This window comes from Giraffa tippelskirchi, chromosome 5 (assembly GCF_054371585.1).
Source record: "Giraffa tippelskirchi isolate mGirTip1 chromosome 5, T2T-mGirTip1v1.2.pri, whole genome shotgun sequence".
NCBI classification, from domain to species: Eukaryota; Metazoa; Chordata; class Mammalia; order Artiodactyla; family Giraffidae; genus Giraffa; species Giraffa tippelskirchi.
Window position 1 is genome coordinate 87,734,930 of NC_137279.1, and position 23,230 is coordinate 87,758,159.

The following is a 23,230-nucleotide window of genomic DNA, read 5'->3' on the forward strand; positions in this document are numbered from 1 at the left end:
CACCAGAGAAAGCAGCTTTTATTGAGTTATCTCCAGAAACCAGAAAGACTATGTACCCACTTTTGGTCACCCCCTATCCCTCCAAACCTCGCAGTGCTCCACCTAGGGAAGGGATATAAATTGCCTCTTGGTTTTTCAAGGCCCTAGTCTTTCCTCTTCCTGTGTAGCCCAGCTTAGAAGTTCAGCAGCAATGCTGTTTTTTTCAGCAGTGTCTGCTGCAGCTACTTAGTAACAATTATGGGTGAAGGGGTGTCAGAGGAAGCAGTTAGATGAGTAAGAAGAATGATGCACAGGAAAACAGGAACTGTAGCCTATCAAAGGTCCCTCTGTCCTGCCTCAGTGGCTTGATCCTTCATTGGCTGCATTTCTCTTTATGCTGAATCACTCCCTTCTGAATCAGATCAGGGATTTCCACTGCCAGCCATGGACCCAGCTGCAATACAAGGGAGACCCTGTGAGATTACTACCAGCCAGTCAATGCCTTGTATTCCACCACAAGCTCTTTCCTAGAGATAGTCTAGGAGAACATACCCAAAGGAAAACACTATTATTCCATGTTTACTCTCATTTTTCTTATATTGCTCGGGACTAAACCCCTTCCCCTCTTATATACCAAATACTCCAAACTTACCCCGAGAGCCATGAGATGAGCTAGTCCAAACTTAGGCACATTCCTGGCCCACAAAGGCTTAAAGTGATCAGTCAGGCATATTTTGCCACCCCTATGAGAGGAACAAGATGATCAGAAGGTGTTGACATGCAAGGTACACCACAAAGCAAAGCAGATTCTTGAGAGCACAGGAAGACTACTGGGGATCACAACTGAGAACAAGGTCATCTAAGTGCTTTTCCCAGGCTTGGCAGAGGGAGATGTGGAATTTCTCTAGGCCTGCAGACTCTGGGAAAATTTCTGCCTTGGAGAGTTCTTCACCAAGGCCTTCTTTGACCTTTTCCCATTTCCTGTTCAGTCCTACCTGTACATCTTTGCTGTTTTTCCATCTAGTTCAGGTACTGCAATTTCTGGAGCAGTAGTGGGATATGTGATAGGAATCTGGAAGAATTACAAGGCTTTAATATGACAGAATCAGAATAGAAAGGAACTAATCTAATCAGATATATACATTTCTTGGTTGAAATGAAAGGTTCTGCAAACTCCCCCAAGCAGCAGGTATACAGCAGGGTTCTGGACATGGAGATGAGTAATTAAAACCTATGCTTGTTTCAAACTTCATTAAGAGTTTCCCTCCCATTTAAAAAGTTTTCTTTGGTCCCTCCAAGAAAGGTTAGCTTGTTAACAATCACCTGTTAACAATCACCTAATCCCTCGTCCTCTACTAACCTCCATTAACTACCACTCCATCATACTCACGTCAAACTCGATGTCAAACTCATATTTGAGGAGGTCATGGATGTACCAGCATTTTCCAAACCACCTATAACAGAAACCAAACCTCAGTCCAATTTTCCCATTCTTCTAATACTCATATGACATCTTTTTGGCCTAGGTGACCAGCCTGGGAGGCTCATAGGTTGGGAATTGGGAACTCTGGAGTTGTGGGAGTGAAGACTAGAAGGGGGCAGGAAAGGCCTGAGAGTGGGTTCTGGGACACCGGAATGCTTAAGCTATGTAAGATCCCCACCCACACCTCCCGAGAGGGTCTGCCTACCGAGTCCCTTCCTTGTTGGACTCCAGTCGGAACCAGTCATTGTCCGCATTCTTGTTGTTCTCCACATACTAAAAGCAGAGAATGAGGTCTCTGAGGGGGGAATTGGGGCCAAGGGCAGTCCGCCTTCCCTCAAAAGAAGTGTGATTACTTACTCTCTTAGTATGTTTACCCAACTCTTCTGACATAAGTTGAAGTCAAAGCCATATTGGTAAGTAGGGGACTTGCGCAGAACAGAGAATAGAATGCTGGGTTCTACTCAATTTAGCAGGCACAAAACACTTTATGATGTTGCCTGGCTTTTCTTCTCGCTTCTGACAATGACAGCCACAACTCATTTTATGGCATATTCCTTCCCAAGACTTCATTTTGTCCTGATTTTGACTAGCACTCACATGCTGATGACTTCTAAATCTTTATCGTTAAATGAGAGCTTTTCTCAGAGCTTCAAAGTCTATATCCAAATGTATATTGAAATTTCTACCTTCATTCCACAGGTACAATTCAAACTTGGCAGTGTGAGTTTTTCCCTAGTCCTTCAGACTTGTTTCTCCACCGCACCAATCTCCATTGGCAGGATTCGCATTCAGTCACCCAAGCTAAAAACCTGGAAATCATCCTCAAGCCTCCTTCTCCTTTAGAAACCAATCTTTTATGATATCCTGCTGATTTTACCTTCTGAATATTCTTCAAGTCTACCTCTCTTCTCTCTCTTTACCATAACTGCTGAATTTATATCATCACTTTTCTTTTGCCTGGATTAATGACAGCCTCCAAACTTCAGTGTTAGCCCTGCCAATTCTATTTTGCTCTCTTCTGCCAGTGATTGATCTAAACCCAAATCTCATCATGTTACTCCTCTGCTTAACATCCTTTAAAGGTATCCCAATGCCTCCAAGATAGAATTCAAGTGCTCAAATCTATTTATTAAGTCTTATCTACCACTCCCTGCCACACCTTGATGCTCTAACTACTTGTGTTTCTTCATATATGTCATGTGTTTCTAGCTTCCATAACTTTGCTCATGCTGTTCCTTTTGCCTTGAATGTTCTTCTCTTACGTTCGTTTTTTATAAGGCTAACTTATGTTTACCCTTTCAGTCTCAGCTCAAGCATTGCCTCTTCTAGGAAGCCTTTCCTGACCAGACCCAAGCTAGATTTAGGTATCTCACCTCCTGCTTCAAAACATCCTAGCAATTTCTCAGATTCCTTCTCCCTCTTTCTCCACTTCATGTATTATAATAATATGTTTCTGTCTATCCGTAGGCTCCACTTTATTCGGCTTTGGATGCCCTTCCTAGGTACTAGATGTACATTATTTTTTAAATTTATTTTTTAGTAAATACATGCATCAGGAAACCTTTGAAACAGACAGAGACCACCGCAAGGAAGTCAAATTCTCCTTCCACAGAAGGGAGATTAGCTGAGAAAATGGTTCGTTCCTAACTGAGCTCAGCTCCTCATCTCTCTGCAACTAACACCTCCTCTAATTTATCGCTCTAACATGTATTCCTACCTTAGGACAAGTGAAAGAGCGGAGAGACTCAGGCCCGGACTTAGGGCTCTAAGAAATCCTTAAGACCACCTCCCCTACATCCAGGAGAGCAATCACCTGGGGCCAGAAGGACACGTCATTTCCCCGGGCCGCGTAGCCCTAAAACAACTGCTGCTTTCAGTCAGAAAATCTGGCCCCACCGTGGTTCCTAACTTGAGTCTCTTCTGCCTCCTCCCCACCGCGACTCCTTAAGTCCCCCAGCCCCGAAGTCATCCAGTATCTTTGAATTTGTAAGTTAAACTTTAAAACCGGAAGTGGATTCCACACGGAGCCTATTCCGATGGACACTTGATTACCCGCAACCCTTTTACGACGCGGTTGACAGTAGAAGCACAACTGACCCGTATAAGAGACTGATATTCCTCTTTGAGTCTCTGCACCCACAACTCCCGATCTCGAGGTCCGGCGTTGGTCTTCAGCACCGGGATCTCAGACACGACACGCCGGGTGGCCTCGTCCGCCATCTTAGACCAGGGCACAAGAAAAATACGGAAGTGGTATTACCTGTAGTTTACATTCAGGGCGCCTCCATCTTTACTATGGGAAGATGGGGGAGTTGGCTGCCTTAAAACTTCGCTGAATGCGATCTTTCTTTTCTAGTAACGAAGACAAATTTGTCACCGGATCACCTGTTTGTGGCTGCAACGACGAGAAAAGAATGGAAACGGATGACTCTGTCCTGAATATGGCACCTATCATTTAACGGCAGATTGCTCAAAGGGTGACTTCCGCTCATGCTCAGAGACGTAATCTCAGAAAACCCTTCTGGACACTTTTAGAATTGTTAGAATTTCAGGCAGTTTTAGGCACGCTTCTGGTTCCTGTCATCCTAAAATGCGCGAGTCACCTGTTTCAGCTTTGATTAAACTTCCTTAACTTCCTTGTAGTTAGGCTGAGGTAGCAGGGAGCCTCTGTAGTCATCCATTCAGTTCAGTCGCTAAGTCATGTCCAACTCTTTGCGACCCCATGGACTGGAGCACGCCAGGCCTCCCTGTCCATCACCAACTCCCGGAGTTTACTCAAAGTCATGTCCGTTAAGTTGGTGATGCCATCCAACCATCTCATCCCCTTCTCCTCCCGCCTTCGATCATTCCCAGCATCAGGGTCTTTTCAAATGAGTCAGTTTTTTGCATCAGGTGGCCAAAGTATTGGAGTGTCAGCTTCAGCATCAGTCCTTCCAATGAATATTCAGGACTAATTTCCTTTAGGATGGACTGGTTTGATCTCCTTGCAGACCAAGGGATTCCCAAGAGTCTTCTCCAACACCACAGTTCAAAAACATCAAAAGTCATCCATTAGTAAGGTATTAAACTTCTGAAAGTTATTGGAAACCATGGAGAATCAAAGTATGTATAGTCTCAGCCCTAAAGAGTTAACACAATTGAATTAGAGAATTCTTAATAAATGCCAAAGTTGTTGAAAGGCCACTAGAAAACTTGCCTTTGTCTAGCCTAGTCATTTTTGGGTCTGGATTGAATTAGAGAATTCTTAATAAATGCCAAAGTTGTTGAAAGGCCACTAGAAAACTTGCCTTTGTCTAGCCTAGTCATTTTTGGGTCTGGAATTAACAAATCTAGGAGAGAATCATGTCTCTTATCTCCAGTGCATGGCACACAGTAGGTACCCAGTAATCCTTTTTCAGAATTTTTTATCTTCAAGTTGGTTTTTAAACAGAAGCACATTATTTTTGGCCTTAACTTACACGTCTTGCTTGCAGCGTTAATCATTGCAACCTTTAGCTGTAATTTTGGATCAGATCCTATTAATCATAAAATTCTATAGTTTATCTAAAAATTAAATTTTTTTTTTTCAGTATTTATTTATTTGCGCCAAGTCTTAGTCGCAGCATGTGGGATCTAGTTCCCTGACCAGGGAATGAACCTGGATCCCCTGCATTGGAAGCACAGAGTTCTAGCCACTGGACCACCAGGGAAGTCCCCAAATTTAATTTCTTATGGCTGAAACCTCCAGTACAGTGTTGAGAGCAGACACCCTTGTCTTGTTCTGATTTCAGGGAGGAAAGCATTGTCTTTCTTTTTTAAGTATGCTGTTCTCTATAGTCTTTTCATGGGTGCCCTTTATCAGGTTAAGGAAGTTCCCTTCTCTTCCTAGTGCTGAAAGTTTTTATCATGAATGGGAGTGTTCCCCCCTCCCTGAATGCTTTTTCTTTATTCACTGAGATGATGATGTAGTTTTTGTCTTTTATTAGCATGCAATATGTTTCTTTCTTTAAAATATTGGATATCGGATAAGGCTAAGGCAAAGCTTTGTAGTATCTCACTAGAGTTTTCTCTCCTAGAGAAATAAAGATTTATTCCATTTTGAGTGTGGGCTTTGTGGTGTGGTGGAGAGCAGAGATTTTGAATGAGGCATGCAATTTGATTGTCATAAGAAGTTGGAGATAGGATGAGAGAGAAAAAGGAAATGTAGGTCAAATTGGATGCACAGTGTTATAAAAAGAATACATTCTGAGGATTTAACGTACAGCTGGCTCAGCGGTAAATCCGCCTGCAATGCAGGAGACTCAGGTTTAATCCCTGGGTCAGGAATATCCCCTGGAGAAGGAAATGGCAACCCACTCCAGTATTCTTGCCTGGAAAATCCCATGGATAGAGGAGCCTGGTGGGCTACAGTCCATGGGGTCACAAGAGTTGGATACAACTTAGTGACTACACCACCACCACCACCGCACGGTGACTAAAGATGGGCTTTCTCTAGTTGCAGTGTGTGGGTGAGCAGGAGCTACTTTTTGTTGTGGTGCATGGGCTTCTCACTGTGGTGGCTCCTCTTGTGGAGCACAGGCTCTAGGTGCATGGGCTTCACAAGTTGTAGTAAGTGAGCTCAGTAGTTGTGGCACATGGACTTTAGTTGCTCTGTGGCATGTGGAATCTTCCCACACCAGGGATTGAACCCATGTCCCATGCACTGGCAGGCAGAGTCTTATCCACTGTACCACCAGCGAAGTCCAATCTTAAACATTCTTAACCACACATGTGTTGACTATGTGAAGTGATGGATATGGATATTGATTTTGGTAATCATTTCTATATGTGCTCATGTGTGTGTGTGTGTGTGTGTATTCGCCACATGTATATGATATATACATGCAGATGTAGATCAAGCCATGATTTTAAAGATATACAATTATATTTGTCAATTATTCCTCAATAAAGCAGGGGAGGGCCAGACTTTGGTGAGTTACTGTATCTCTGTGAGCTGCATGTCCTCACCTATGAAAGAAGGATAGTAGTGTTTATAGGGTGGTTTTAACTATATATGCAATCTCTCTTTCTCACTCTCTTTTTCACTGAGCTTTTCATTTTTATTTTACTTATTTTTATTTATTTGGTTGTGTCAGATCTTAGTTGTGTCACATGAGATCTTTGCTGCATCACACAGGATCTTTCATTGTATTACATGGACTCTAGCTGTGGCATGAGTGTGGTGTCTCTTCATGCATTCACATAATAGACTTTCAGGATGAAATTCACGTTAAATATATGGCAGTGATTTTCAAACTTTTTGTAATACTGGAGCTAGTTTAACAAGCAAACTCTCACTTGGAATCTCAAAATACAAAAATAATCAATGAAGAGCTGTTCTTGTTCAAGTACAGGCAGAGACCTCTAGCCTTAGAATACTTCCCCTACGGTTAACGACTTATCACACTTTATTGTTTAATTGTTGTGAAAGACTGGAAACTCACAGTAAAGACTGTGTGTCAATCTTGTTTATACAATAATACTGTGGTGCCTGGCACAAGCTAAGTGCTCAACCAGTATTTTTAAAATAAAAGAATTTCTTGATGAGTTAGGTAAGCATCAGAAAAGCCATCTCCCTAAATCTGTATCTTACTTTAAAAAAAAAAAACTTACCTTATTAGACCACTTTGTAAAGCAGAGCTCATAATGCATGATAAAAAGCTGTCTCTATTGTAAGCATAGTTACATTTCTGTAAAGTATATTTATTTTAGAGAAATGTTTCATTTAAAATTTTCAATTTAGCTTATTTTTGTTTAAGTACTTCTTACAAGAGATCAGAAGGTAAGGTTGAGAAGACTGAAAAAAGAGTATGTAGGCCTGAGCTTCATCTTTTTTCCAAAAGAAGAGCTCATTCATGCACAATTCATACATTTATGGAGTTCTTACTACATTCAGGCATTGGAAATACAGTAGTGCATAAGGCAGGTGGAGTACTTGCCCTGAAGGAAATTGTCCTAAAACAGCTAAAAAAGGAATTAAACAGAAATGACTGGAAATTTCAATTCTGGGAAATGCACTGACATCAGACCATGGTTTTGATGGGATAGTACTGTTGGGTACATGAGGGTGCCCCTAAAAGTAGTTGAAAATCCCCTTGTCAGTCATCATGGAGAAAGGTAGCCCTTGGGACAAAAGGAGAAATATTGTATTAGGGAAATAAACTTTGGACTAGGGGAGGAATTTAAGTTTTTCCTCATTCTGATCTTTAAGGGGTTAGTCTGGACTCGAATATTCTCAGAGAATATAGCTCAGAATGGTGAGGAGAGGGAGCCACCCAATAGAGGATCAGTATAGATGGGTAACCAGTTCGGAAAACTTTTTTCCTTTTGTTATCACCTTTAATTATTCTGGAGACTTCAGCAAAGAATTCTTATAACACTCAGAGAACTTGGTGGAGAGAATGATTGAAAAAAAAAAAACATTTATACAATGCTTACAATGTGCTAGGCACTGTCCCAAACATTAAAAAAAAATTAGATCCTTTAATTCTGGCAACAATCTTAATATAGTTACTTTCATTAGCTTCATTTACATTTGAAGAAACTGAAGAACAGTTGGGTTCAATGAAAGAAAGCCCTATATCACACAGCCACTAAATGGCAGAACTGGCATTCAGTCCCAAGCACAGTCTGGCTCTAGAGATCACATCCATAACCAGCTTTCTACCATTTCTGGGCCAATGTGAAATTAGTAGCAGTGATCTGAGGGGTAAGAGTTGGTAGCAGAGGGCTATTCATCACCCTTAAAGGGCAGACAGCTATCAAAATACAAAGAGAGACTGCAGAAACAAACAGTAGAGCTGCAGAAACATAAATGGGACAACCAACCCCCTCCCTGGAATGGGCTGAAGTGTGCACAGGACTCTCTGAGGTGTTAATATCACCCCTAGAGATTATAGAACTATGGACTTTGAGTTCAAAGTAAGATCTGGGCAAGGGTTGGGGGTGTCAGAGGATTTGGTTAATAAAGATGAAAATACATATTCTTTGGGGAGGAGAAATTAATAAGTAGTCAATTACCATAAAATAAGAAATATCTAATTCTGGACATGTTCAAAGTACAGTCCAAGTACACATGCCTGAGAGAATCAGATAAGGCTGATAGTACTTGAACTGGATCCCTTAGGATAGCATACTGAATGCAGGAAAGGAGAGAGCAGGGTAAATGTGACATTCTAGGCAGAAAGAAGAGCATTCTGTAAGTCAGGAAGTCATGAGGGAATAAAGTAGTATATTAAGAACAGCAAATATCCAGATCATTGTTTATAAGAGGAGACAGAAGAAAGCGCCTAGAAAGACTTAATTTATATGCAATATGCTATATAGAAATATTTATAAAATAAGCATAAAATCACAAAACAAAATTATACACAGATGTGGCTTCAAAATACTTACAAATACATGCACCTACTCAAAATTCAAAAGATAGAAAATGCTATAGAGTGAAATGTAAGTCTCCCTCTAATCCCATTCCTTGGCTACTTGGTTCTCTTCCCCAGGGCTCTCCTCTCCAACTAGCTTTTTGTATATCCTTCCAGATATAGTCTATACACTTACACATATACACACATATACCTTCTTTGAAAACTCTATATAAATCACAGTATACTGTTCAAATTTCTGCTTTTTTTTCACTGAATAATATCTTGGAGGCTGTTCTATATTAACACATAATTAAACTACCTCATTCTTCCCCCTCCCACTCTTTCTTCTTCTTTTGTAGATGCATCCCATTGTATGGATCTACCATAATTTATTCAGCAAGACCCTCAGGAGGTATATTTAGATTGTCTTTTGCTATTTATTACAAACAGTACTGCAGTTAATAGCTTTGTCTACTCATCACTTTGTACACATGTAATAAATACCTAGATACAGTACTGTTGCCTCAAAAGATTTGTGCTTTAAATTTTGTTTAAATATTGCCTCTATAAAAGGCAATTTGTTAAAAATTTTCCTCTATAAAAATTAAACCAATTTGTATTACTATTAGCAATATATGAAATGACAAGTTTCCCCTCCTTAAAAAAAAAAAAAAAATCAGTGTTAACAACAGAGTTGTTTTTGCCAATTTCATGACCGAAGTAGAATCTCAAGACAATTTTAGTGTCTATTTCTCATTATGAGTAAGGTTGAATATTTTTTCATAGGTTTAGGATTCATTTGTATTTCATTTTCTATAAATTCTTATATCCTTTGCTCTTAAATTGTCATTCATTTTTTCTTACTGATTTTGAGTTGTTAAAAAATACATTAAAGAGATTAGTCATTTGTGATGAGTTACAAATATTTTTCTCAGTTTGTCATCTGTCTTAGTTTTTGTTCATAGTATTTCTAACCACGTGGCAATTTTTTTTCCCACAGTCTTTTTTTGCTTATAATTTCTGGTATTGAGTCACCACAACAGTTTGTATTACTTTTTAAAAATTATCCCATGTTTTCCTCTAGTACTGTTTCTCTTAAAATGAAAATGGCTTTGTTTGTTCTAGCTTATTTAAACAATACAGAAAAACAAAATTCAAAATTCTACCCCATATTAAAAAAAAACCTGCTATCATTTTAAGTACACATCCTTCTAGACATCTCTATGCACACATTTTTCTTCTTCTACTTTGTTTGGTTTTAATTTACTGTTATACAGGTTCTTAAGATGGATGTAAAACTTTTGAACTTTCAGTTTTTCTTTTTTCCTAATATGTGCATTTAAGACTATACATTTCCCTATAAGCATAGCTTTAGTCACATCCAAGTTTTGTATGTAATATTTTTATTATCATTCAGTTCAAGTTATTTTCTAACTCCAACTGTGATTTTTTGGGGGGAGGGAGGTTACTTAGAAGTAGTGTATAACTTCTAGTTACCTTTTTGTTACTGATCTGTATCTTAACTGCAAGTCAAGAAACATACTTTGTATCACTTCAGAACTTTGAAATTTGTTGAGATTTGCCTTATGGTAGGGCTTCCCAGGTGACTCAGTGGTAAAGAATCTGCTCGCCAGTGCAGGAGCCCCAGGAGATGTAGGCTTGATCTCTGGGTTGGAAAGATAGCCTGGAAGAGGAAATGGTAACCCATTCCAGTATTCTCACTGGGATAATCCCATAGACAGAGGAGTTTTGCAGGCTACAGTCCATGAGGTTGCAAAGAGTTGGACATGACTAAGCATACACTATACGGTCAATTTTCAAAATGTCCCAAGTGTGCTTGAAAAAATCTGTAATTTGCAGTTCTGGAGTATAGTGGCTGTATATATATATTTATACTTGTTGAGTTAAATTTGCTACTCATGTTATTTAAGTTTTCATTGGTTCTGAAAGAGGTTTGCTCTATCAGTGAATAAGAGCAGTGTGTTAAATCTCCTGTTACAATAGTGAATTTGTCTATTTGTCCCTTGTAGCTCTGTCGCTCTACATAATTTCAAGTTAATTTCATACTTAAATGCAACTTTAAAACTTCCAGGTAAATTAGACTTACTCAAGTGAAGTGTTCTTATTTATTTCTAGTAATGCTTTTGCTTTCAAGCCTATTACATCTGTTATATAATTTCCTTTTGGTTTATTTTTGCACAATATGTCTTTTCCCATTCTTTTACTTTCAACCTTTTTTGTATTGTTATGTTTTAGTTTCTCGTATCTTATGCTAATTATGATTGGCTATTAATGCATATGGAAATAATTTTAAAGGGTATGTATAATATTTCCAATGATCTAAAGTGACACGTTTATTAATACAAAATTATCTTATGTATTTGGGTCTATCACTGGACCTTCCACTTGTTTTCATCAGTTGGCTTATTCACAGGGCATTAACCCACTGTTTTAATTATTGTAGCTTTACAATACATGTTAATATTTGGGTTAACTTTTAGTCATTACTTAATCTTTTTCAGAATTTCTCTTTCATTTTTTCCTTATTTTTCATGTGAATTAAAATTAATTTGTTTAAAAATCTTGCTGACATTTTTATCTAGATGTTAAATTTATAGATAACATTGGGAAATTGACATCATTACATATTCTCTCTCTCCAAGAACATGATGTTACTTTCCATTTGACCAAGTTTTTTTTTATGTGGGTAGCATTCTAAAATTTCATTCATACTAGGAATTTCCTGACAGCACAGTTGTTAGGACTCTGCACTTTCACTGCCAAGGGCATAGGTTCAACTCCTGGTTGGGGAACTAAGATCCTGCAAGCCTTGAAGTGTGGGGAAAAGAAAATTTCATTTATGCAGATCTTGCCCATTCTTTTTAGTTATTCCTAGGCATTTTATCTCATTTGTTGCAATTGGGTCTTTTTAAAATTATACGTTTAGTTTATTGTTTATATATAAAGGATATTTATTTCTGCATGATAGTTCCTCTCCCAATCATCACTTTACTAAATTCTATTACTTGTAATAATTTTAAAGTTGATTTTCATGATTATATCTACATATATATAATAAGCTATCATCTGCAATACTGATAATTACGTGATTATTTTAGCTATATAAAAATGTTTATAAGTAGCTAGCTTGGGAGAAAACATGAAGAAATGAGGTAAAACGAGTTAGGAAAATTCTTTTTGTTAGTTATAATTTCACTGATGATTAGCTAAAATGATAACAGGATTCTCAGCATTTTAAATGAGTTCAGGGCCTGGACACGTGGTATTCTAGAAATCAGAAATATTTTGTAAGTGAAATTGTTTTCCCCAAAGGTGGTCTGAAGAACTCACAATATGGCAAATGTCCACATTTTCAAAGAGGGAAATTCTAGATGGTGAATTCTGGAAACTAAAGAATCAAGATTATTGATTCTTTTACCATTATAGAACAGTTATTAAAGATTATTTTATAAATGAGAAAAGAAAGCAGTGATCCCCAGATGCCAACAGTGGTTCACCATGATGTGATTCAGTTGCCCAAGGTGTTGGCTCTTCCTTGCCTTTGGGCCTCTAGCATGTATCCTCTCAGCCTAGGATAGTCTTCTGCAAGCAGACTGGCTCCTTTGGGTTCTTTGGGTCTCAGCTTCTGTGTTACCTCCTCAAAGAGAGCTTTCCCTGATCATTCATTTTTCTGTCACAGCATTCTGTTCTTTTCCTTCATAGCACCTATCTCAATTTAAAATGGTATATTTGCTATTTTCTTTCCTTAGGCAGTCCACCCATGGAAACAATAAACTCCATGACGACATGGACCATGTCTGTTTGTCCACCACTGTGCATCCTACCCTATATGCCTGTAAGAGCACTTGACATTAGTAAATGCTTAATGTATCTGTATTAAATAAACGACTGGACGACTTTCCTTGTCAGTGTTACTAGACTAGCAGATTAAGGGAACATCACAGAGACACCATATCTTGATTTCAGAAAAAAAACTAACAGTTTCCTGATATGTTCTTTTAAAAAGATAGTGAATTTGCTATCATACAGAAATACCACTATTTGACTGAACAACAACTAAAGAGAATTAAATCTCTAATTAGCTGGAGGGGTTGGTGGGACAGGGCTGTTTTTTTGTCATGGCCTGCCTGTAGGATAACCAATGACTTGGAGAAAGTCATCCCCATGGGAGCAGCAGAGAGCATTAACAAAGAACCTCCTGAATTTCTGAAACCTGGTGAAAACTGTTACATATCCATATTAGGTAACATTTATCTGGTGCTTACAATGAGCGAGGCCCTATGTTGACAGCTCACATATATTATTTAACATAATCTTTAAAACAATGACCTATGACATGAATGTTATTTTATATATGCTCCTTTTACAGATGAGAAAACAAGCTCAGGGAAATTAATGGACTTACCCAAAGTCTTTTAGTGAAGGTCAGAGGTGGCAAATGAAGGAAACAAGTTAAGGAGAATGTTAGACAGCAAATCCTTAGGATTCAGTGACTGACTGTGGTCTCTACTCTTCTATACAGGAGCCAGGAGACACTGGGATTCTAGCTAAAGGCTTACAGCTAGGTTAGAAATGAAAAGACACTTACTCCTTGGAAGAAAAGCTATGACCAACCTAGATAGCATATTAAAAAGCAGAGACATTACTTTGCCAACAAAGGTCCGTCTAATCAAAGCTATGGTTTTTCTAGTAGTCATGTATGGACGTGAGAGTTGGACTATAAAGAAAACTGAGCAGCGAAAAATTGATGCTTATGAACTGTGGTGTTGGAGAAGACTCTTGGGGGTTCCTTGGACTGCAAGGAGATCAAACCAGTCAATCCTAAAGGAAATCAGTCCTGAATATTCACTGGAAGGACTGGTGCTGAAGCTGAAACTCCAATACTTTGGCCACCTGATGCAAAGAACTGACTCATTGGAAAAGACCCTGATGCTAGCAAAGACTGAAGGTCAGGTGGAGAGGAGATGACAAAGGATGAGATGGTTGAATGGCATCACCAACTCGATGGACATGAGTTTGAGTAATCTCTGGGAGTTGGTCCAGTGGGAGGCTATTGCTGCTGCTGCTGCTGCTAAGTCACTTCAGTTGTGTCTGACTCTGTGCGACCCCAAAGACGGCAGCCCACCAGGCTCCCCTGGCCCTGGGGGCCTGCTTGAAAGCTGGAGGGATGTTCTCTCAACTGAGGCTCCAAGGAAGAGACAGGGATGGATATAAAGAAAGGGACATGAAAGGAGGAGGAACAAGAGAGTCCTATATAGGGTTCTCAATCTTCTCAAGAATTTTTTTGAGTTTTTAGTTGAAGTAAGGAGAGGTTGGAAAAAGAACATTAGACAAGAGATGAAGTTTTTGCTTTAACTGTAGAGATGACATACAGTTCAAGCAAAAGGGAAACAACTGTTTAGCTACAACTAACAAAAAACAAACAAACAGCCGATCCTAAAGGAAATCAGTCCTGAATACTCATTGGAAGGACTGATGCTGAAGCGGAAACTCCAGTACATTGCCCACCTGATGCGAAGAACCGACTCATTTGAAAAGACCCTGATGCTGGGAAAGATTGAAGGCAGGAGAAGAGGACGACAGAGGATGAGATGGTTGGATGGCATCACCGACTCAATGGACATGAGTTTGAGTAATCTCTGAGAGTTGGTGATGGACAGGGAGACCTGGTGTGCTGCAGTCCATGGGGTCGCAAAGAGTCTGACATCACTGAGCGACTGAACTGAACAACAAAAAAATCTTAAGTGTTTGAAATATTTTTTTCTCAGTGCTGGGCATAAGTGCCAGTCTCCTTGGTTTGGTTAGCATTTATTCCATTTCACTTCAGGAAACCTGCTTAGCTCTCTGTTAAGGGCATTATGATCTCTTAGCCACTGGACCACCAGGAAAGTCCTGAGGACTCATGTTTTTCTGGTTTTGGCTATGCAGTGCAGTATGTAGGGTATTAAGTTCCCTGACCAAGGACTGAAACTGTGCCCCCTGCAGTGGAAGTGTGGAGTCCTAACCACTAGACCACCAGGGAAGTCCCAAGTCTTCATGTTTTAAGAGTGTATTTCCAGCTCCCACCCCCAAAAGAAAACATTTCTACAGTCATGAATGCAGTCATGAATAGACTAACTTAGGAACAGCTGGCCAGGCAATTGTCTCAATGTCTGGAATCTGTAAAATTTAGTTAAGGTTTGGCCCAGGGAAGAGGATTAGGTTCTTCAAGTCCTATAGAAGAAGAAGGATTACTTTGCAAGCCTAATGAAAAATTCCAGTCTTTCCTTTATCTTTCCATTGTGGTTGAAGAAGAGGGCAATAGGTCATCTCCCCAGAGGCTGCACTGAGCAGATAGGACACCACACCACTAGAAAAGGCCTCTCCTTGCTAATCCTCTAAATGGGGTTGGCTTAAGTTTGGAAGAGATGGGCTCCTGGAAAGGAATTCCCACCATGATGTCAAGATTGCTAGGCATCAAACCACTTCCTAATATGGGCAGGGAGAGAATACCATTCAACTATAAGTAGTGCCTGTCTGCCCCTTTTATGAGCTTATGTGGGTGGGGGCACATCCCCATTCCATACATTACAGGTAGCAACCTCTGCCCTGATGACTCTTCCTCTAGGAAAAAGTTAGAGTAATCTGAAGAAAATGAGGATGGAGTGCAGGTTGTTCACAAGGGAAGAGTTCCAGTATGGGGTGGTGGTGAAGGGGGGAGAGACAGTGTTGGCTTTTTCTAATGGATATCTCTTCCTTTCAACCTTGTAGAGACTGTTTATTCTTCCCAGTCCTGCAGGAAATGGGGGCAGGGTATCATCCTTCTCTTTACAGTTCACTGCTACTTTCAGATGATCATGCTCTCATCCTCTTGTAAAAACTCCTCCTTCTCTGAAGCTTATACCATTTGGTTCTACTGTCTTTATCCCTCCTGCTTACTGAAAACTACTGTGCCTATTAAATAACCCCTCTGTGCCAAACTAGGTATGTGTATGTACGTGGTAAGTCACTTAAGTCGTCCAACTCTTCAAGACCCTATGGGCTGTATCCAGCCAGACTTCTCTGTCCATGGGATTCTCCAGGCAAGAATACTGGAGTGGGTTGCCATGCCCTCCTCCAGAGGATCTTCTGCCCCAGGGTTCTAACTTGTGTCTCTTCTGTCTCCTGGATTGGCAGGCAGGTTCTTTACCACTAGTGCCACCTGGGAAGCCCTCCTATCTGGGTGGTTTTAGGAAAATCCATGTGATCAGTAGTTAGTTCTTGGCCTTCTCAACCTATACTCCTACTTTCAATTCCTTAACTTTACCATTTCTGGCAACACAAGTTTTTCTTGATGGCAGCCTAAGGGCTTTAATAAAGAATGGGAGAGGAAGCATTCTTGAATGTGAAAACATTCATGGTGCAAGAATTGGCTGGTATTTACTTGAAGACTGGGGTTACTTGAAAGACTGGGGTTGTCATCTGTGACATATAATGATGGAATAGCATAGAGGTTGAATTTCAATGATATTTACTGAAGGTTCAAGATATGGATTTGACCTTTATGCCAAGTTTCCAGGAAACCTGAGTTTGGAGCTAGCTTTTAACTTTCCCCGTCAGCTGCCTTTCTAGGGATATCCAACGCTTTCAACAACTTCTCTCCTCGTGACACACTCTCTTCCTTCTGATTCTGTGACACTAGGAACCAGAGTTTTTTCTTCCTCACTGGCTGTTCCTTTTCAAAGATTCTCCAAGGGCTCTTCTATTTATGCCTTAAGTGCTAGACTTCACCAAGGCCTCTGCTTAACCCTCTGCTGCTCTCTGGGGGAGCGTTATTCAAATCTATGGCTTCAACAACCACTGAAATGTTCATGATTTGGAATTTCTGGCCTATACATCATTGAAGTTTTTCAAAAGCAGCTTTCGATAAAAGTAATGTATGTTATGTACACAGTAAAACAAATTCAAACAGTAAAGATGAATCTAAAATAAAAAGTATGTTTCACCCCTCCCAAGCCCACTCTTCATAACTAATTTTTTAATGCTTGTGTAAATATGCATGTATTCTTTTGCACTTGTTTTTCCCAACTTAATATAACTTTCTCCCATGTTTTAGATTTGTACATTCAACTGTCATTTGGACATCTCTATCTGGCTGTCCCACAGTTACCTAAAATTCCTTCCCTTTCTGTGAAATTCTCCCATATGCTATACCCTACTGCTATCCCCTTTTTATCATAAACATTGTGAAGAAAATTGTCTTTATACATTGTGCCTTTCTAGTAACTCAATTTACCTCGTTGTTTCTACCCCACCATATCTTTGGAACAGCTTTCTCGGAAATTACTAAATGACTTACTTATTGCAGAATCCAATGGACCCATTGTAGTCCACATCTTAACGTAATTTTTTTTTGATCTACTTTAATACTGACCAATTTCCTTGATATTTCTGGTTTCTTCTTTCTGCTTGTCCCTTCTCAGTGTCCTCTTTTTCCCTCTTTCCTCACCTCATCTCTTAAATGCAGGTATTCCTCTTTCTAGGCCATTTTCCATGGTTTCAACAACACACATTCTAAACTTTCCTTTTGGACTCCCAACTCACATTATGTAACATTCCATTGTCTAATGGATATCCCACAGGCCCTTAAAACTCATTCTCTCCCCACGACGTCAAATAACAATGAAAATGGCATCTTTATTCCCTAGTTGCCCAAGCCAGAACACTGGGAAATACCTTGGATTCCTCCCTCGGCCTCATATCCATTTCAGATCATTTTCCCCCCATTTGTACACACCCTTCCACAGGACAGACCACTGTCGTCTCTCTTCGGGGTAAGAGCGTCCTAACCGTTCTTGCCTCTAACTTCGCCCCCTCCAATTCATTCTACCCATTGCTACCACTGATCTTTTGAAATGCAAATATATTTGCTCACACCTCTGCTAAGACTCTTCAAAACCTATTTATTACCCTTAGGATAAAATAATTTACGTGGCCTTGTGTAAACTGGCCCCTCCCAACCTCACAGAACTCATCTATTTACCCCTCTTTAGCCATACCATGCTGCTGGCAGCTCCAGAAGGTACCCAGTCTCCCACCCCCAATTCCCAACAGTTCAGGATTCAGCTCAGGTGACACTTCCTTCAGGAAGCGGGTGCTCAAAAAGCAAACGCTCAAAATGTGAAATCCGAGAGGGCAACTGACCAGCGATTTCTGTTCCGGATCCAAGTTTACGGAACGTCCGGGTTACCAGGAAGCTCAGGGCAAAGGTCAAACCCAGATCGTGAACCTTCCCCCAAGTTCGTAGAGCAATCGGACCCCGTAATATTCCGCCCTTCTGCGTCATGGCTGCCAGTCGCAGTCTTTCAGTAGCTCTTGAAGTCGACACCAGCCAGCTCGGGTCCCACCAACGTTTCCACACTAGAGAGTGCAACCTCTCACAGGCCTTACTACGGCCCTAAAGCCGTACAGAAGAAAAACTTGCGTTGCCAGCTTGCCCCAAAGCAAGATGGCTACCAATCTCTAGTCTCCGGTACCAAAGTGAAGCTATCCACTCCCTGTTTAATGCCGCTGCCAGGCTGCCCTCACCTAGCATGGCTACTCTGGCTCATGCCTCACTATGGTCTCGAAGCCGCCACTAACCGGCCAGGTTCCGGGAGGCGGTGTTCAGGATGCAGCCACCCCCGCCCGCCTCGCCCCTCCCCCACGCCCGCGGTGGCGGCGGTGGCGGTGGCGGCTGGAGCCCGGATGCGGCGCCGTGAGACAGGCCCGGGAGCGCGGCGCGGATGGATCCAACATGGCGGCGCCGAACCTGAGCCGAGAGTGAGGCGGCGGGGCGGCCGGAGTGGGGAGGGGGAGTAGAGCGGGACGGGGCGGGGCCGGGCGGGGCCGCAAAGGGCTTGGGGAAGGAAAGTGGAGGGGGAGGCGGTGGCGACGTCCAGCTTGGGAACCTCAGGAGAGGGAGGCGACGGGACGCTGCGAGGTGGGGGAGGGGAGCGGCCGAGGGGGCGTGCGGGGGAGGTGGCAACTGTGAGAGAAGGCAGGGTCGAGGCGGAGGAGTGGGGCAGGGGAGGGGCGTAAACAAGGGCCGAGGCTGGGCCGGGCCAGGGGTATTAGAGAGGCCGAGGTGGGGAGTAGGGCTGGGAGCCCGCCAGGCTGAGGGGGTGGGAGCGGGAGGGAGGGGCTGAGGGTGTGAAGGAAAAGGGGGCTTGTAGCAAGTGCTTTGGAGAAGAATTGGACTCACGTACGGGGTGTAGTGGAGAGGTGAGAGGTGAGGATTGGATTTGAGACGTTTGGAGGGAGGTTCTGAAAGTGTTAAATTGGAGGTGGGAGGGGGAAGGGCCTAGGGGAGAATTTGGGTGGAAAAGAAGAAAACGGAGGTTTGGGGACTGGAGAGCGTGTCGGTGTAACGAGGTAATGGAGAAAGTGAGAGACTAGGAGGAAAGTTTGGGAGGAAGGGGAATGGGATGGGACATAGGACAGTGGAGCTGCACGAATGATAGAGGTTCAGGGGTTTCCCTTTCCCCTGTGGAAAGGAAGAGAGAGCAGAGTTAAGCAGCATCAGTTGCAGCCAATTCTAATTGCCGGGCCTTTTAGCTTTTCCTAGGGTGGGACGGGCAGAAGGGAATGGTCTTCTGGGTTTAGAGAATTGGGGTTGGATGAGGGTTCAAATGGATTTCCAAAAGCACCCTTGTTTTTCCTGGTTACGAAAAGAAGGGGAAAGGAGGACCCTGGTATCGCTGGAGTGTGGAAAGAGTAAAGGACTTTCCTAGTTCTAAGTAATTAGCGATATCAGAATGGGGAAACATGCATACTCTGTTGGACCTCTGTATGCTAAAGTAAAGGCTGTGAAGTCTGTGAAAGGGAACAGAAAACACAGGATGGCATCTAGGCAGCCATGCTAATTAAATGAGCGCTTTAGTTTCCAGACTCTTTATTTTGCTGTTTAGTGCTAGGAGGGAGCGTCAGTACTCGTGTATAAAAAAATGTTCCCTGTGAAATGTAGATGTTTGAGTGGATGCTGCCCCAGTGGATATTTCGTTCTCACTGTGTACTAGGTAAGGGAAAGAGTGAAGACAGAATTTGGAGGATAGTTACGGTGTCATAAGTGAAGTGATGGAAAGAAAGTGCTTTCTTTGGCTGTAACCACTTTCCTCCTGGTTCATCTAAAGATGAAGTCAGTGTTGATAGTGTAACAAAGTAGATGGGCCTCATAAGAGATTGAGGAGTGAGGTGTCAGAGGATAATTGGTTTTCCCACAAGTTGTTAAATTTGGGACCTTTTTTGCCCTAAGCCACTGAGACTGGACATTCTCAGAGTTGGTATTGTTTAGTGAATAGGGTAATAGAAGGTTAGGGAAGCCTGGGGACTTTGTTGGAAGTGAGTTCTCCCGTTTAGCTTAGAGTGTATCATTACAATTGAAATAGCTTTAGGCTTGTCTGTATATTTTTGCAGCTGAGATTGACTCTTTGGGCCTTTGATGTGTCAAAGTAAAGCTTGAAAATTGACACTTTCCCCCCTTATTTGTTTCTGTTTTGCTGCTGGCTTTGAACCTTGTGCTAGGAAGAGACCTGGGAAATTAAGTTTCCTGCAGAGGTAAGTCTGGAACTTTTTGTTTGTTTCCAAACAAGGAAAGGGAATGGAAATGACATATTGAGGGTTGAGTGCAGTAATGGGGCAGATAACAGGGAAAATGGGTTTTCACTCACCCAACCAAGTACATAAGATTTGTTACAGTCATTGTCTCTTTAGGTCACTGGAAACTGATAGGAGGGAAAAGAGAACAGAAATTAAGTGTCTTAGGACAAGCCACCAGCCTTGTTTTGTTACTGTCTAGTCTTCTTGGTCGGCTCTGAGAGAAACATTTGTAAACATATGGAATTTTGTACTCTAGAACAATGTCTAGTAAATGTTGCCCTTGGAGGATTGCTGAGACACCTGCTGTGGGAAGGCTTTTCCTCTAGCTTGCTCTTTCTCCTAGTTGTTCTGGAATTATCATTCTGAAAACATACTTTGTAATTCTGACTTCCAGATATTTGGTTGCATTTTCTGGGTCATACCAGCAAGAAAGGTCTCTTTTTATATAGTCTTAGTCATTTTTAAGATTTTCCATATCCTTTACATTTCAAGTTTTAAGACATCACCCTTTTTCAGAGTTTCCCTCTCAAAAGGGCTTGTGAGAGAGTCAGATACCTCTAGTTCTGTTGGGATGAAACTACTATTGTTTTCATTTTAAGACATCACTCCTTAATTTCTTCCACATGACTTCCAAGGGCTTCTGAGAGAATCAAATACCTCAAAAAATACAGATCTCATTCCTGGTTGGAATGAGACTAGACTTTGCTTGGGAGTAGAAACCTAACAGACAACAATTAATCAAGAGGAAGGCCTGTAGATACATACAGACTGTTGGCCCTTGGCTGGCTTCTGCCTACCTAAAGAAAACAAACAATAAAAACTCCTACAGTGCCAGGAAATGCAGCAATTCATCAGAATAAAGGATTAGTCTTGGGAACCGTTGGGGGTGATCTAGATGTTAGGCTCTCAGGTGGACCCAAACTGGCCTGCAGGATCAGGACTCTGGTTTACTGAAGTTTTGTCTCTTGGTGTCTGGTAATATTTCAGGCACCAAGATTCTGAAGTTCTTTCTCATCTTCTATTTGGAGGGTGTACATTCTCCTCACTGCTCTGATACCTTTCTTCTAGAATCTCTGTATAATTTCTAGGTAGTTCCCTCAATTCACTGCCACAGTAAGCTGAGTATATTTTGGTTTAAGAGGAAGTTGGCCGCATTCTTTCAGTGCTTAAGTTAGATTCTTGGAACCCCCACCTGTATTGCTGAGTGAGTGAACTCGCCATCATAGATGATAATTAAGTGGGGAGGGCTGCCTATTAGCCTGCATGCCAGCCTCCTGACATTTCTCCCAAGGACAAGCATGGCCTTGGGAAACTTCTGCCTCTTCTACATTTCGCTTTATTGCATAAGTACTGTAAGTCTGCTCAGCAGCCTAACAAGGAAGGGTCTGCTCTTGGTCTCATTTTGGGACTTTAAAGATGGCTGCAAGGTTTCAGTGCAGGATCCTTTCTGTCTTGCAGAGGATGGCATTTCTCTAATCTTCACAGCAATTTAGATTGAATTAGGTCGGATTATACCTCTTGGGATGGGGTGGAAGGGAGTGTAGCCCTGTCCTTGCTGTTCACCTAAATGGCAGCAGCAGGTGATAAAGAAGCCAAAGCTGGAGTGGGATGAAACTCCTTAGTTAAGTTAATGAGTCTTTGTCTCACTGGCTCTTCTTCTGGAATATTGTTTGATGGGTATTGGTTGGAGGGACCAGATGACTTCCTTCTCCAGATATAAAATGGCAAGTGACAGTGCTGTCTCTTCTTTTGACCCTTCATCATGCTCCATCTAGAATAGGATTTCTCATCTTTAGCATTACTGATATTTTGGATCAGATAATTCTTTGTTGCAAGAGGCCATCCTGTGCTTTATAGGATGTCTAGCATTATCCATTGCATTTACTCATTGCACGCCAGTAGCACCCTCCGTTACTACCCTCACTTCCCCTAGTCATGACAATCTGAAAAGCCTCCAGACATTGCTGAATGTTCCCTGGTGGGAAAAATTGCCCTGATTGAGAACCACTGACCTACAAGCTCTGATAATTCCTGTCACTTTGGTCCAGCCTAGGATCTGCGACTTAAAGGTGGCTGTTTCCCCCTCAGATCTAGGGATGTAACCCTCAGAACTGAGGCCTATAGTAGAATTGTATCCATTGATATATAGTTAGGACCACAGTGCTTTCCTGTATTCTGCTTCATTCTCCAGTGACCAGGTATGTGGGGACAATACTTGCTAATTTCCTGGGGTCTATAGTCAGGACACTTTGAATTAGGGAACTCTGGAGCAACCTACTTTTCTGATTGGTTGAATGTGAAACCTGCCCATCTGTTTTTTTTCTGGGATCCACATAATAGACAGCTGGCCAAGGGGAACAGGTGGGATAGGAACAAGGAGAAGTTGTAGGGGCTCTAAGGAGGCTCAGTTTTCTCACGTGGCTGCTATGAGCAAGAAGTTGTTTTCCTTCAGTCCCCTCTATTTGTAGCCAGTGACTGCAGCAGGTGAAACAAGAGAGGAAGAGACAAGGAAAACCAGTCAATAGTTGAGTAGCTATATTCCTAGTTGTTTCCCACGCTTTGGGTGGGATATGTGGTTCTCATAACTCGATATGGACTATGTTTCCTGTCCACATTCTGAACCCATGTTATGGGGCTAGGTATTCCAGATTGGACCTCCTGTTTTCTTAAGGATATGAGTCTCTCTGTGCGTTCATTTCAGGATTAAAAGAGAGGACCAGGTCCTACGTGCTCTTCAGTTTTCTGAGTCCCCAATTGCTTGACTCTTCTG

The 23,230-nt window shown here is 41.6% G+C and overlaps 2 protein-coding genes across 18 annotated transcripts in view; one reads left to right on the forward strand and one right to left on the reverse strand.

Annotated features, from left to right (window-relative positions):
- On the reverse strand, positions 1-18,587 carry UFC1 (ubiquitin-fold modifier conjugating enzyme 1). Of its 5 annotated transcripts, none has more exons than XM_081485127.1 (7): positions 18,412-18,587; positions 3,560-3,682; positions 1,668-1,735; positions 1,370-1,433; positions 975-1,051; positions 632-722; positions 1-433 (listed from the first exon to the last, which is right to left on the reverse strand). In XM_081485127.1, the coding sequence occupies exons 2-7, from the start codon at positions 3,680-3,682 to the stop codon at positions 353-355; spliced, it is 504 nt and encodes a 167-aa protein (XP_081341253.1). In that variant the 5' UTR covers positions 18,412-18,587; the 3' UTR covers positions 1-352. The 5 variants fall into 5 exon arrangements, with proteins under 5 accessions (XP_081341253.1, XP_081341251.1, XP_081341252.1 ...); XM_081485125.1 differs by lacking the exon at positions 18,412-18,587 and adding an exon at positions 18,028-18,071; XM_081485126.1 differs by lacking the exon at positions 18,412-18,587 and adding an exon at positions 17,258-17,432.
- Positions 18,531-23,230, forward strand: part of DEDD (death effector domain containing) — a 10,928-nt gene continuing 6,228 nt past the window's right edge. For 3 of the 13 annotated variants that reach the window (XM_081485089.1, XM_081485095.1, XM_081485100.1), the window contains exons 1-2: positions 18,531-18,645; positions 20,386-20,418. The gene's annotated coding sequence lies outside the window, so the exon portion shown is untranslated. Of the gene's footprint in view, positions 18,681-18,724; positions 18,806-20,385; positions 20,419-23,230 lie in introns of those variants that run through there. The other 10 variants (XM_081485091.1, XM_081485097.1, XM_081485102.1 and 7 more) reach the window with 5 other exon arrangements.

Coding starts and splice junctions, on each gene's coding strand:
- UFC1 (XM_081485127.1), bottom strand. CDS start 3,682: ATGGCGGACGAGGCCACCCGGCGTGTCGTGTCTGAGATCCCGGTGCTG. Junction 1,434..1,667: donor TCCAACAAGGAAGGGACTCG/GTAGGCAGACCC, acceptor TTTCTGTTATAG/GTGGTTTGGAAAATGCTGGT. Junction 1,052..1,369: donor AGTTTGACATCGAGTTTGAC/GTGAGTATGATG, acceptor TAATTCTTCCAG/ATTCCTATCACATATCCCAC.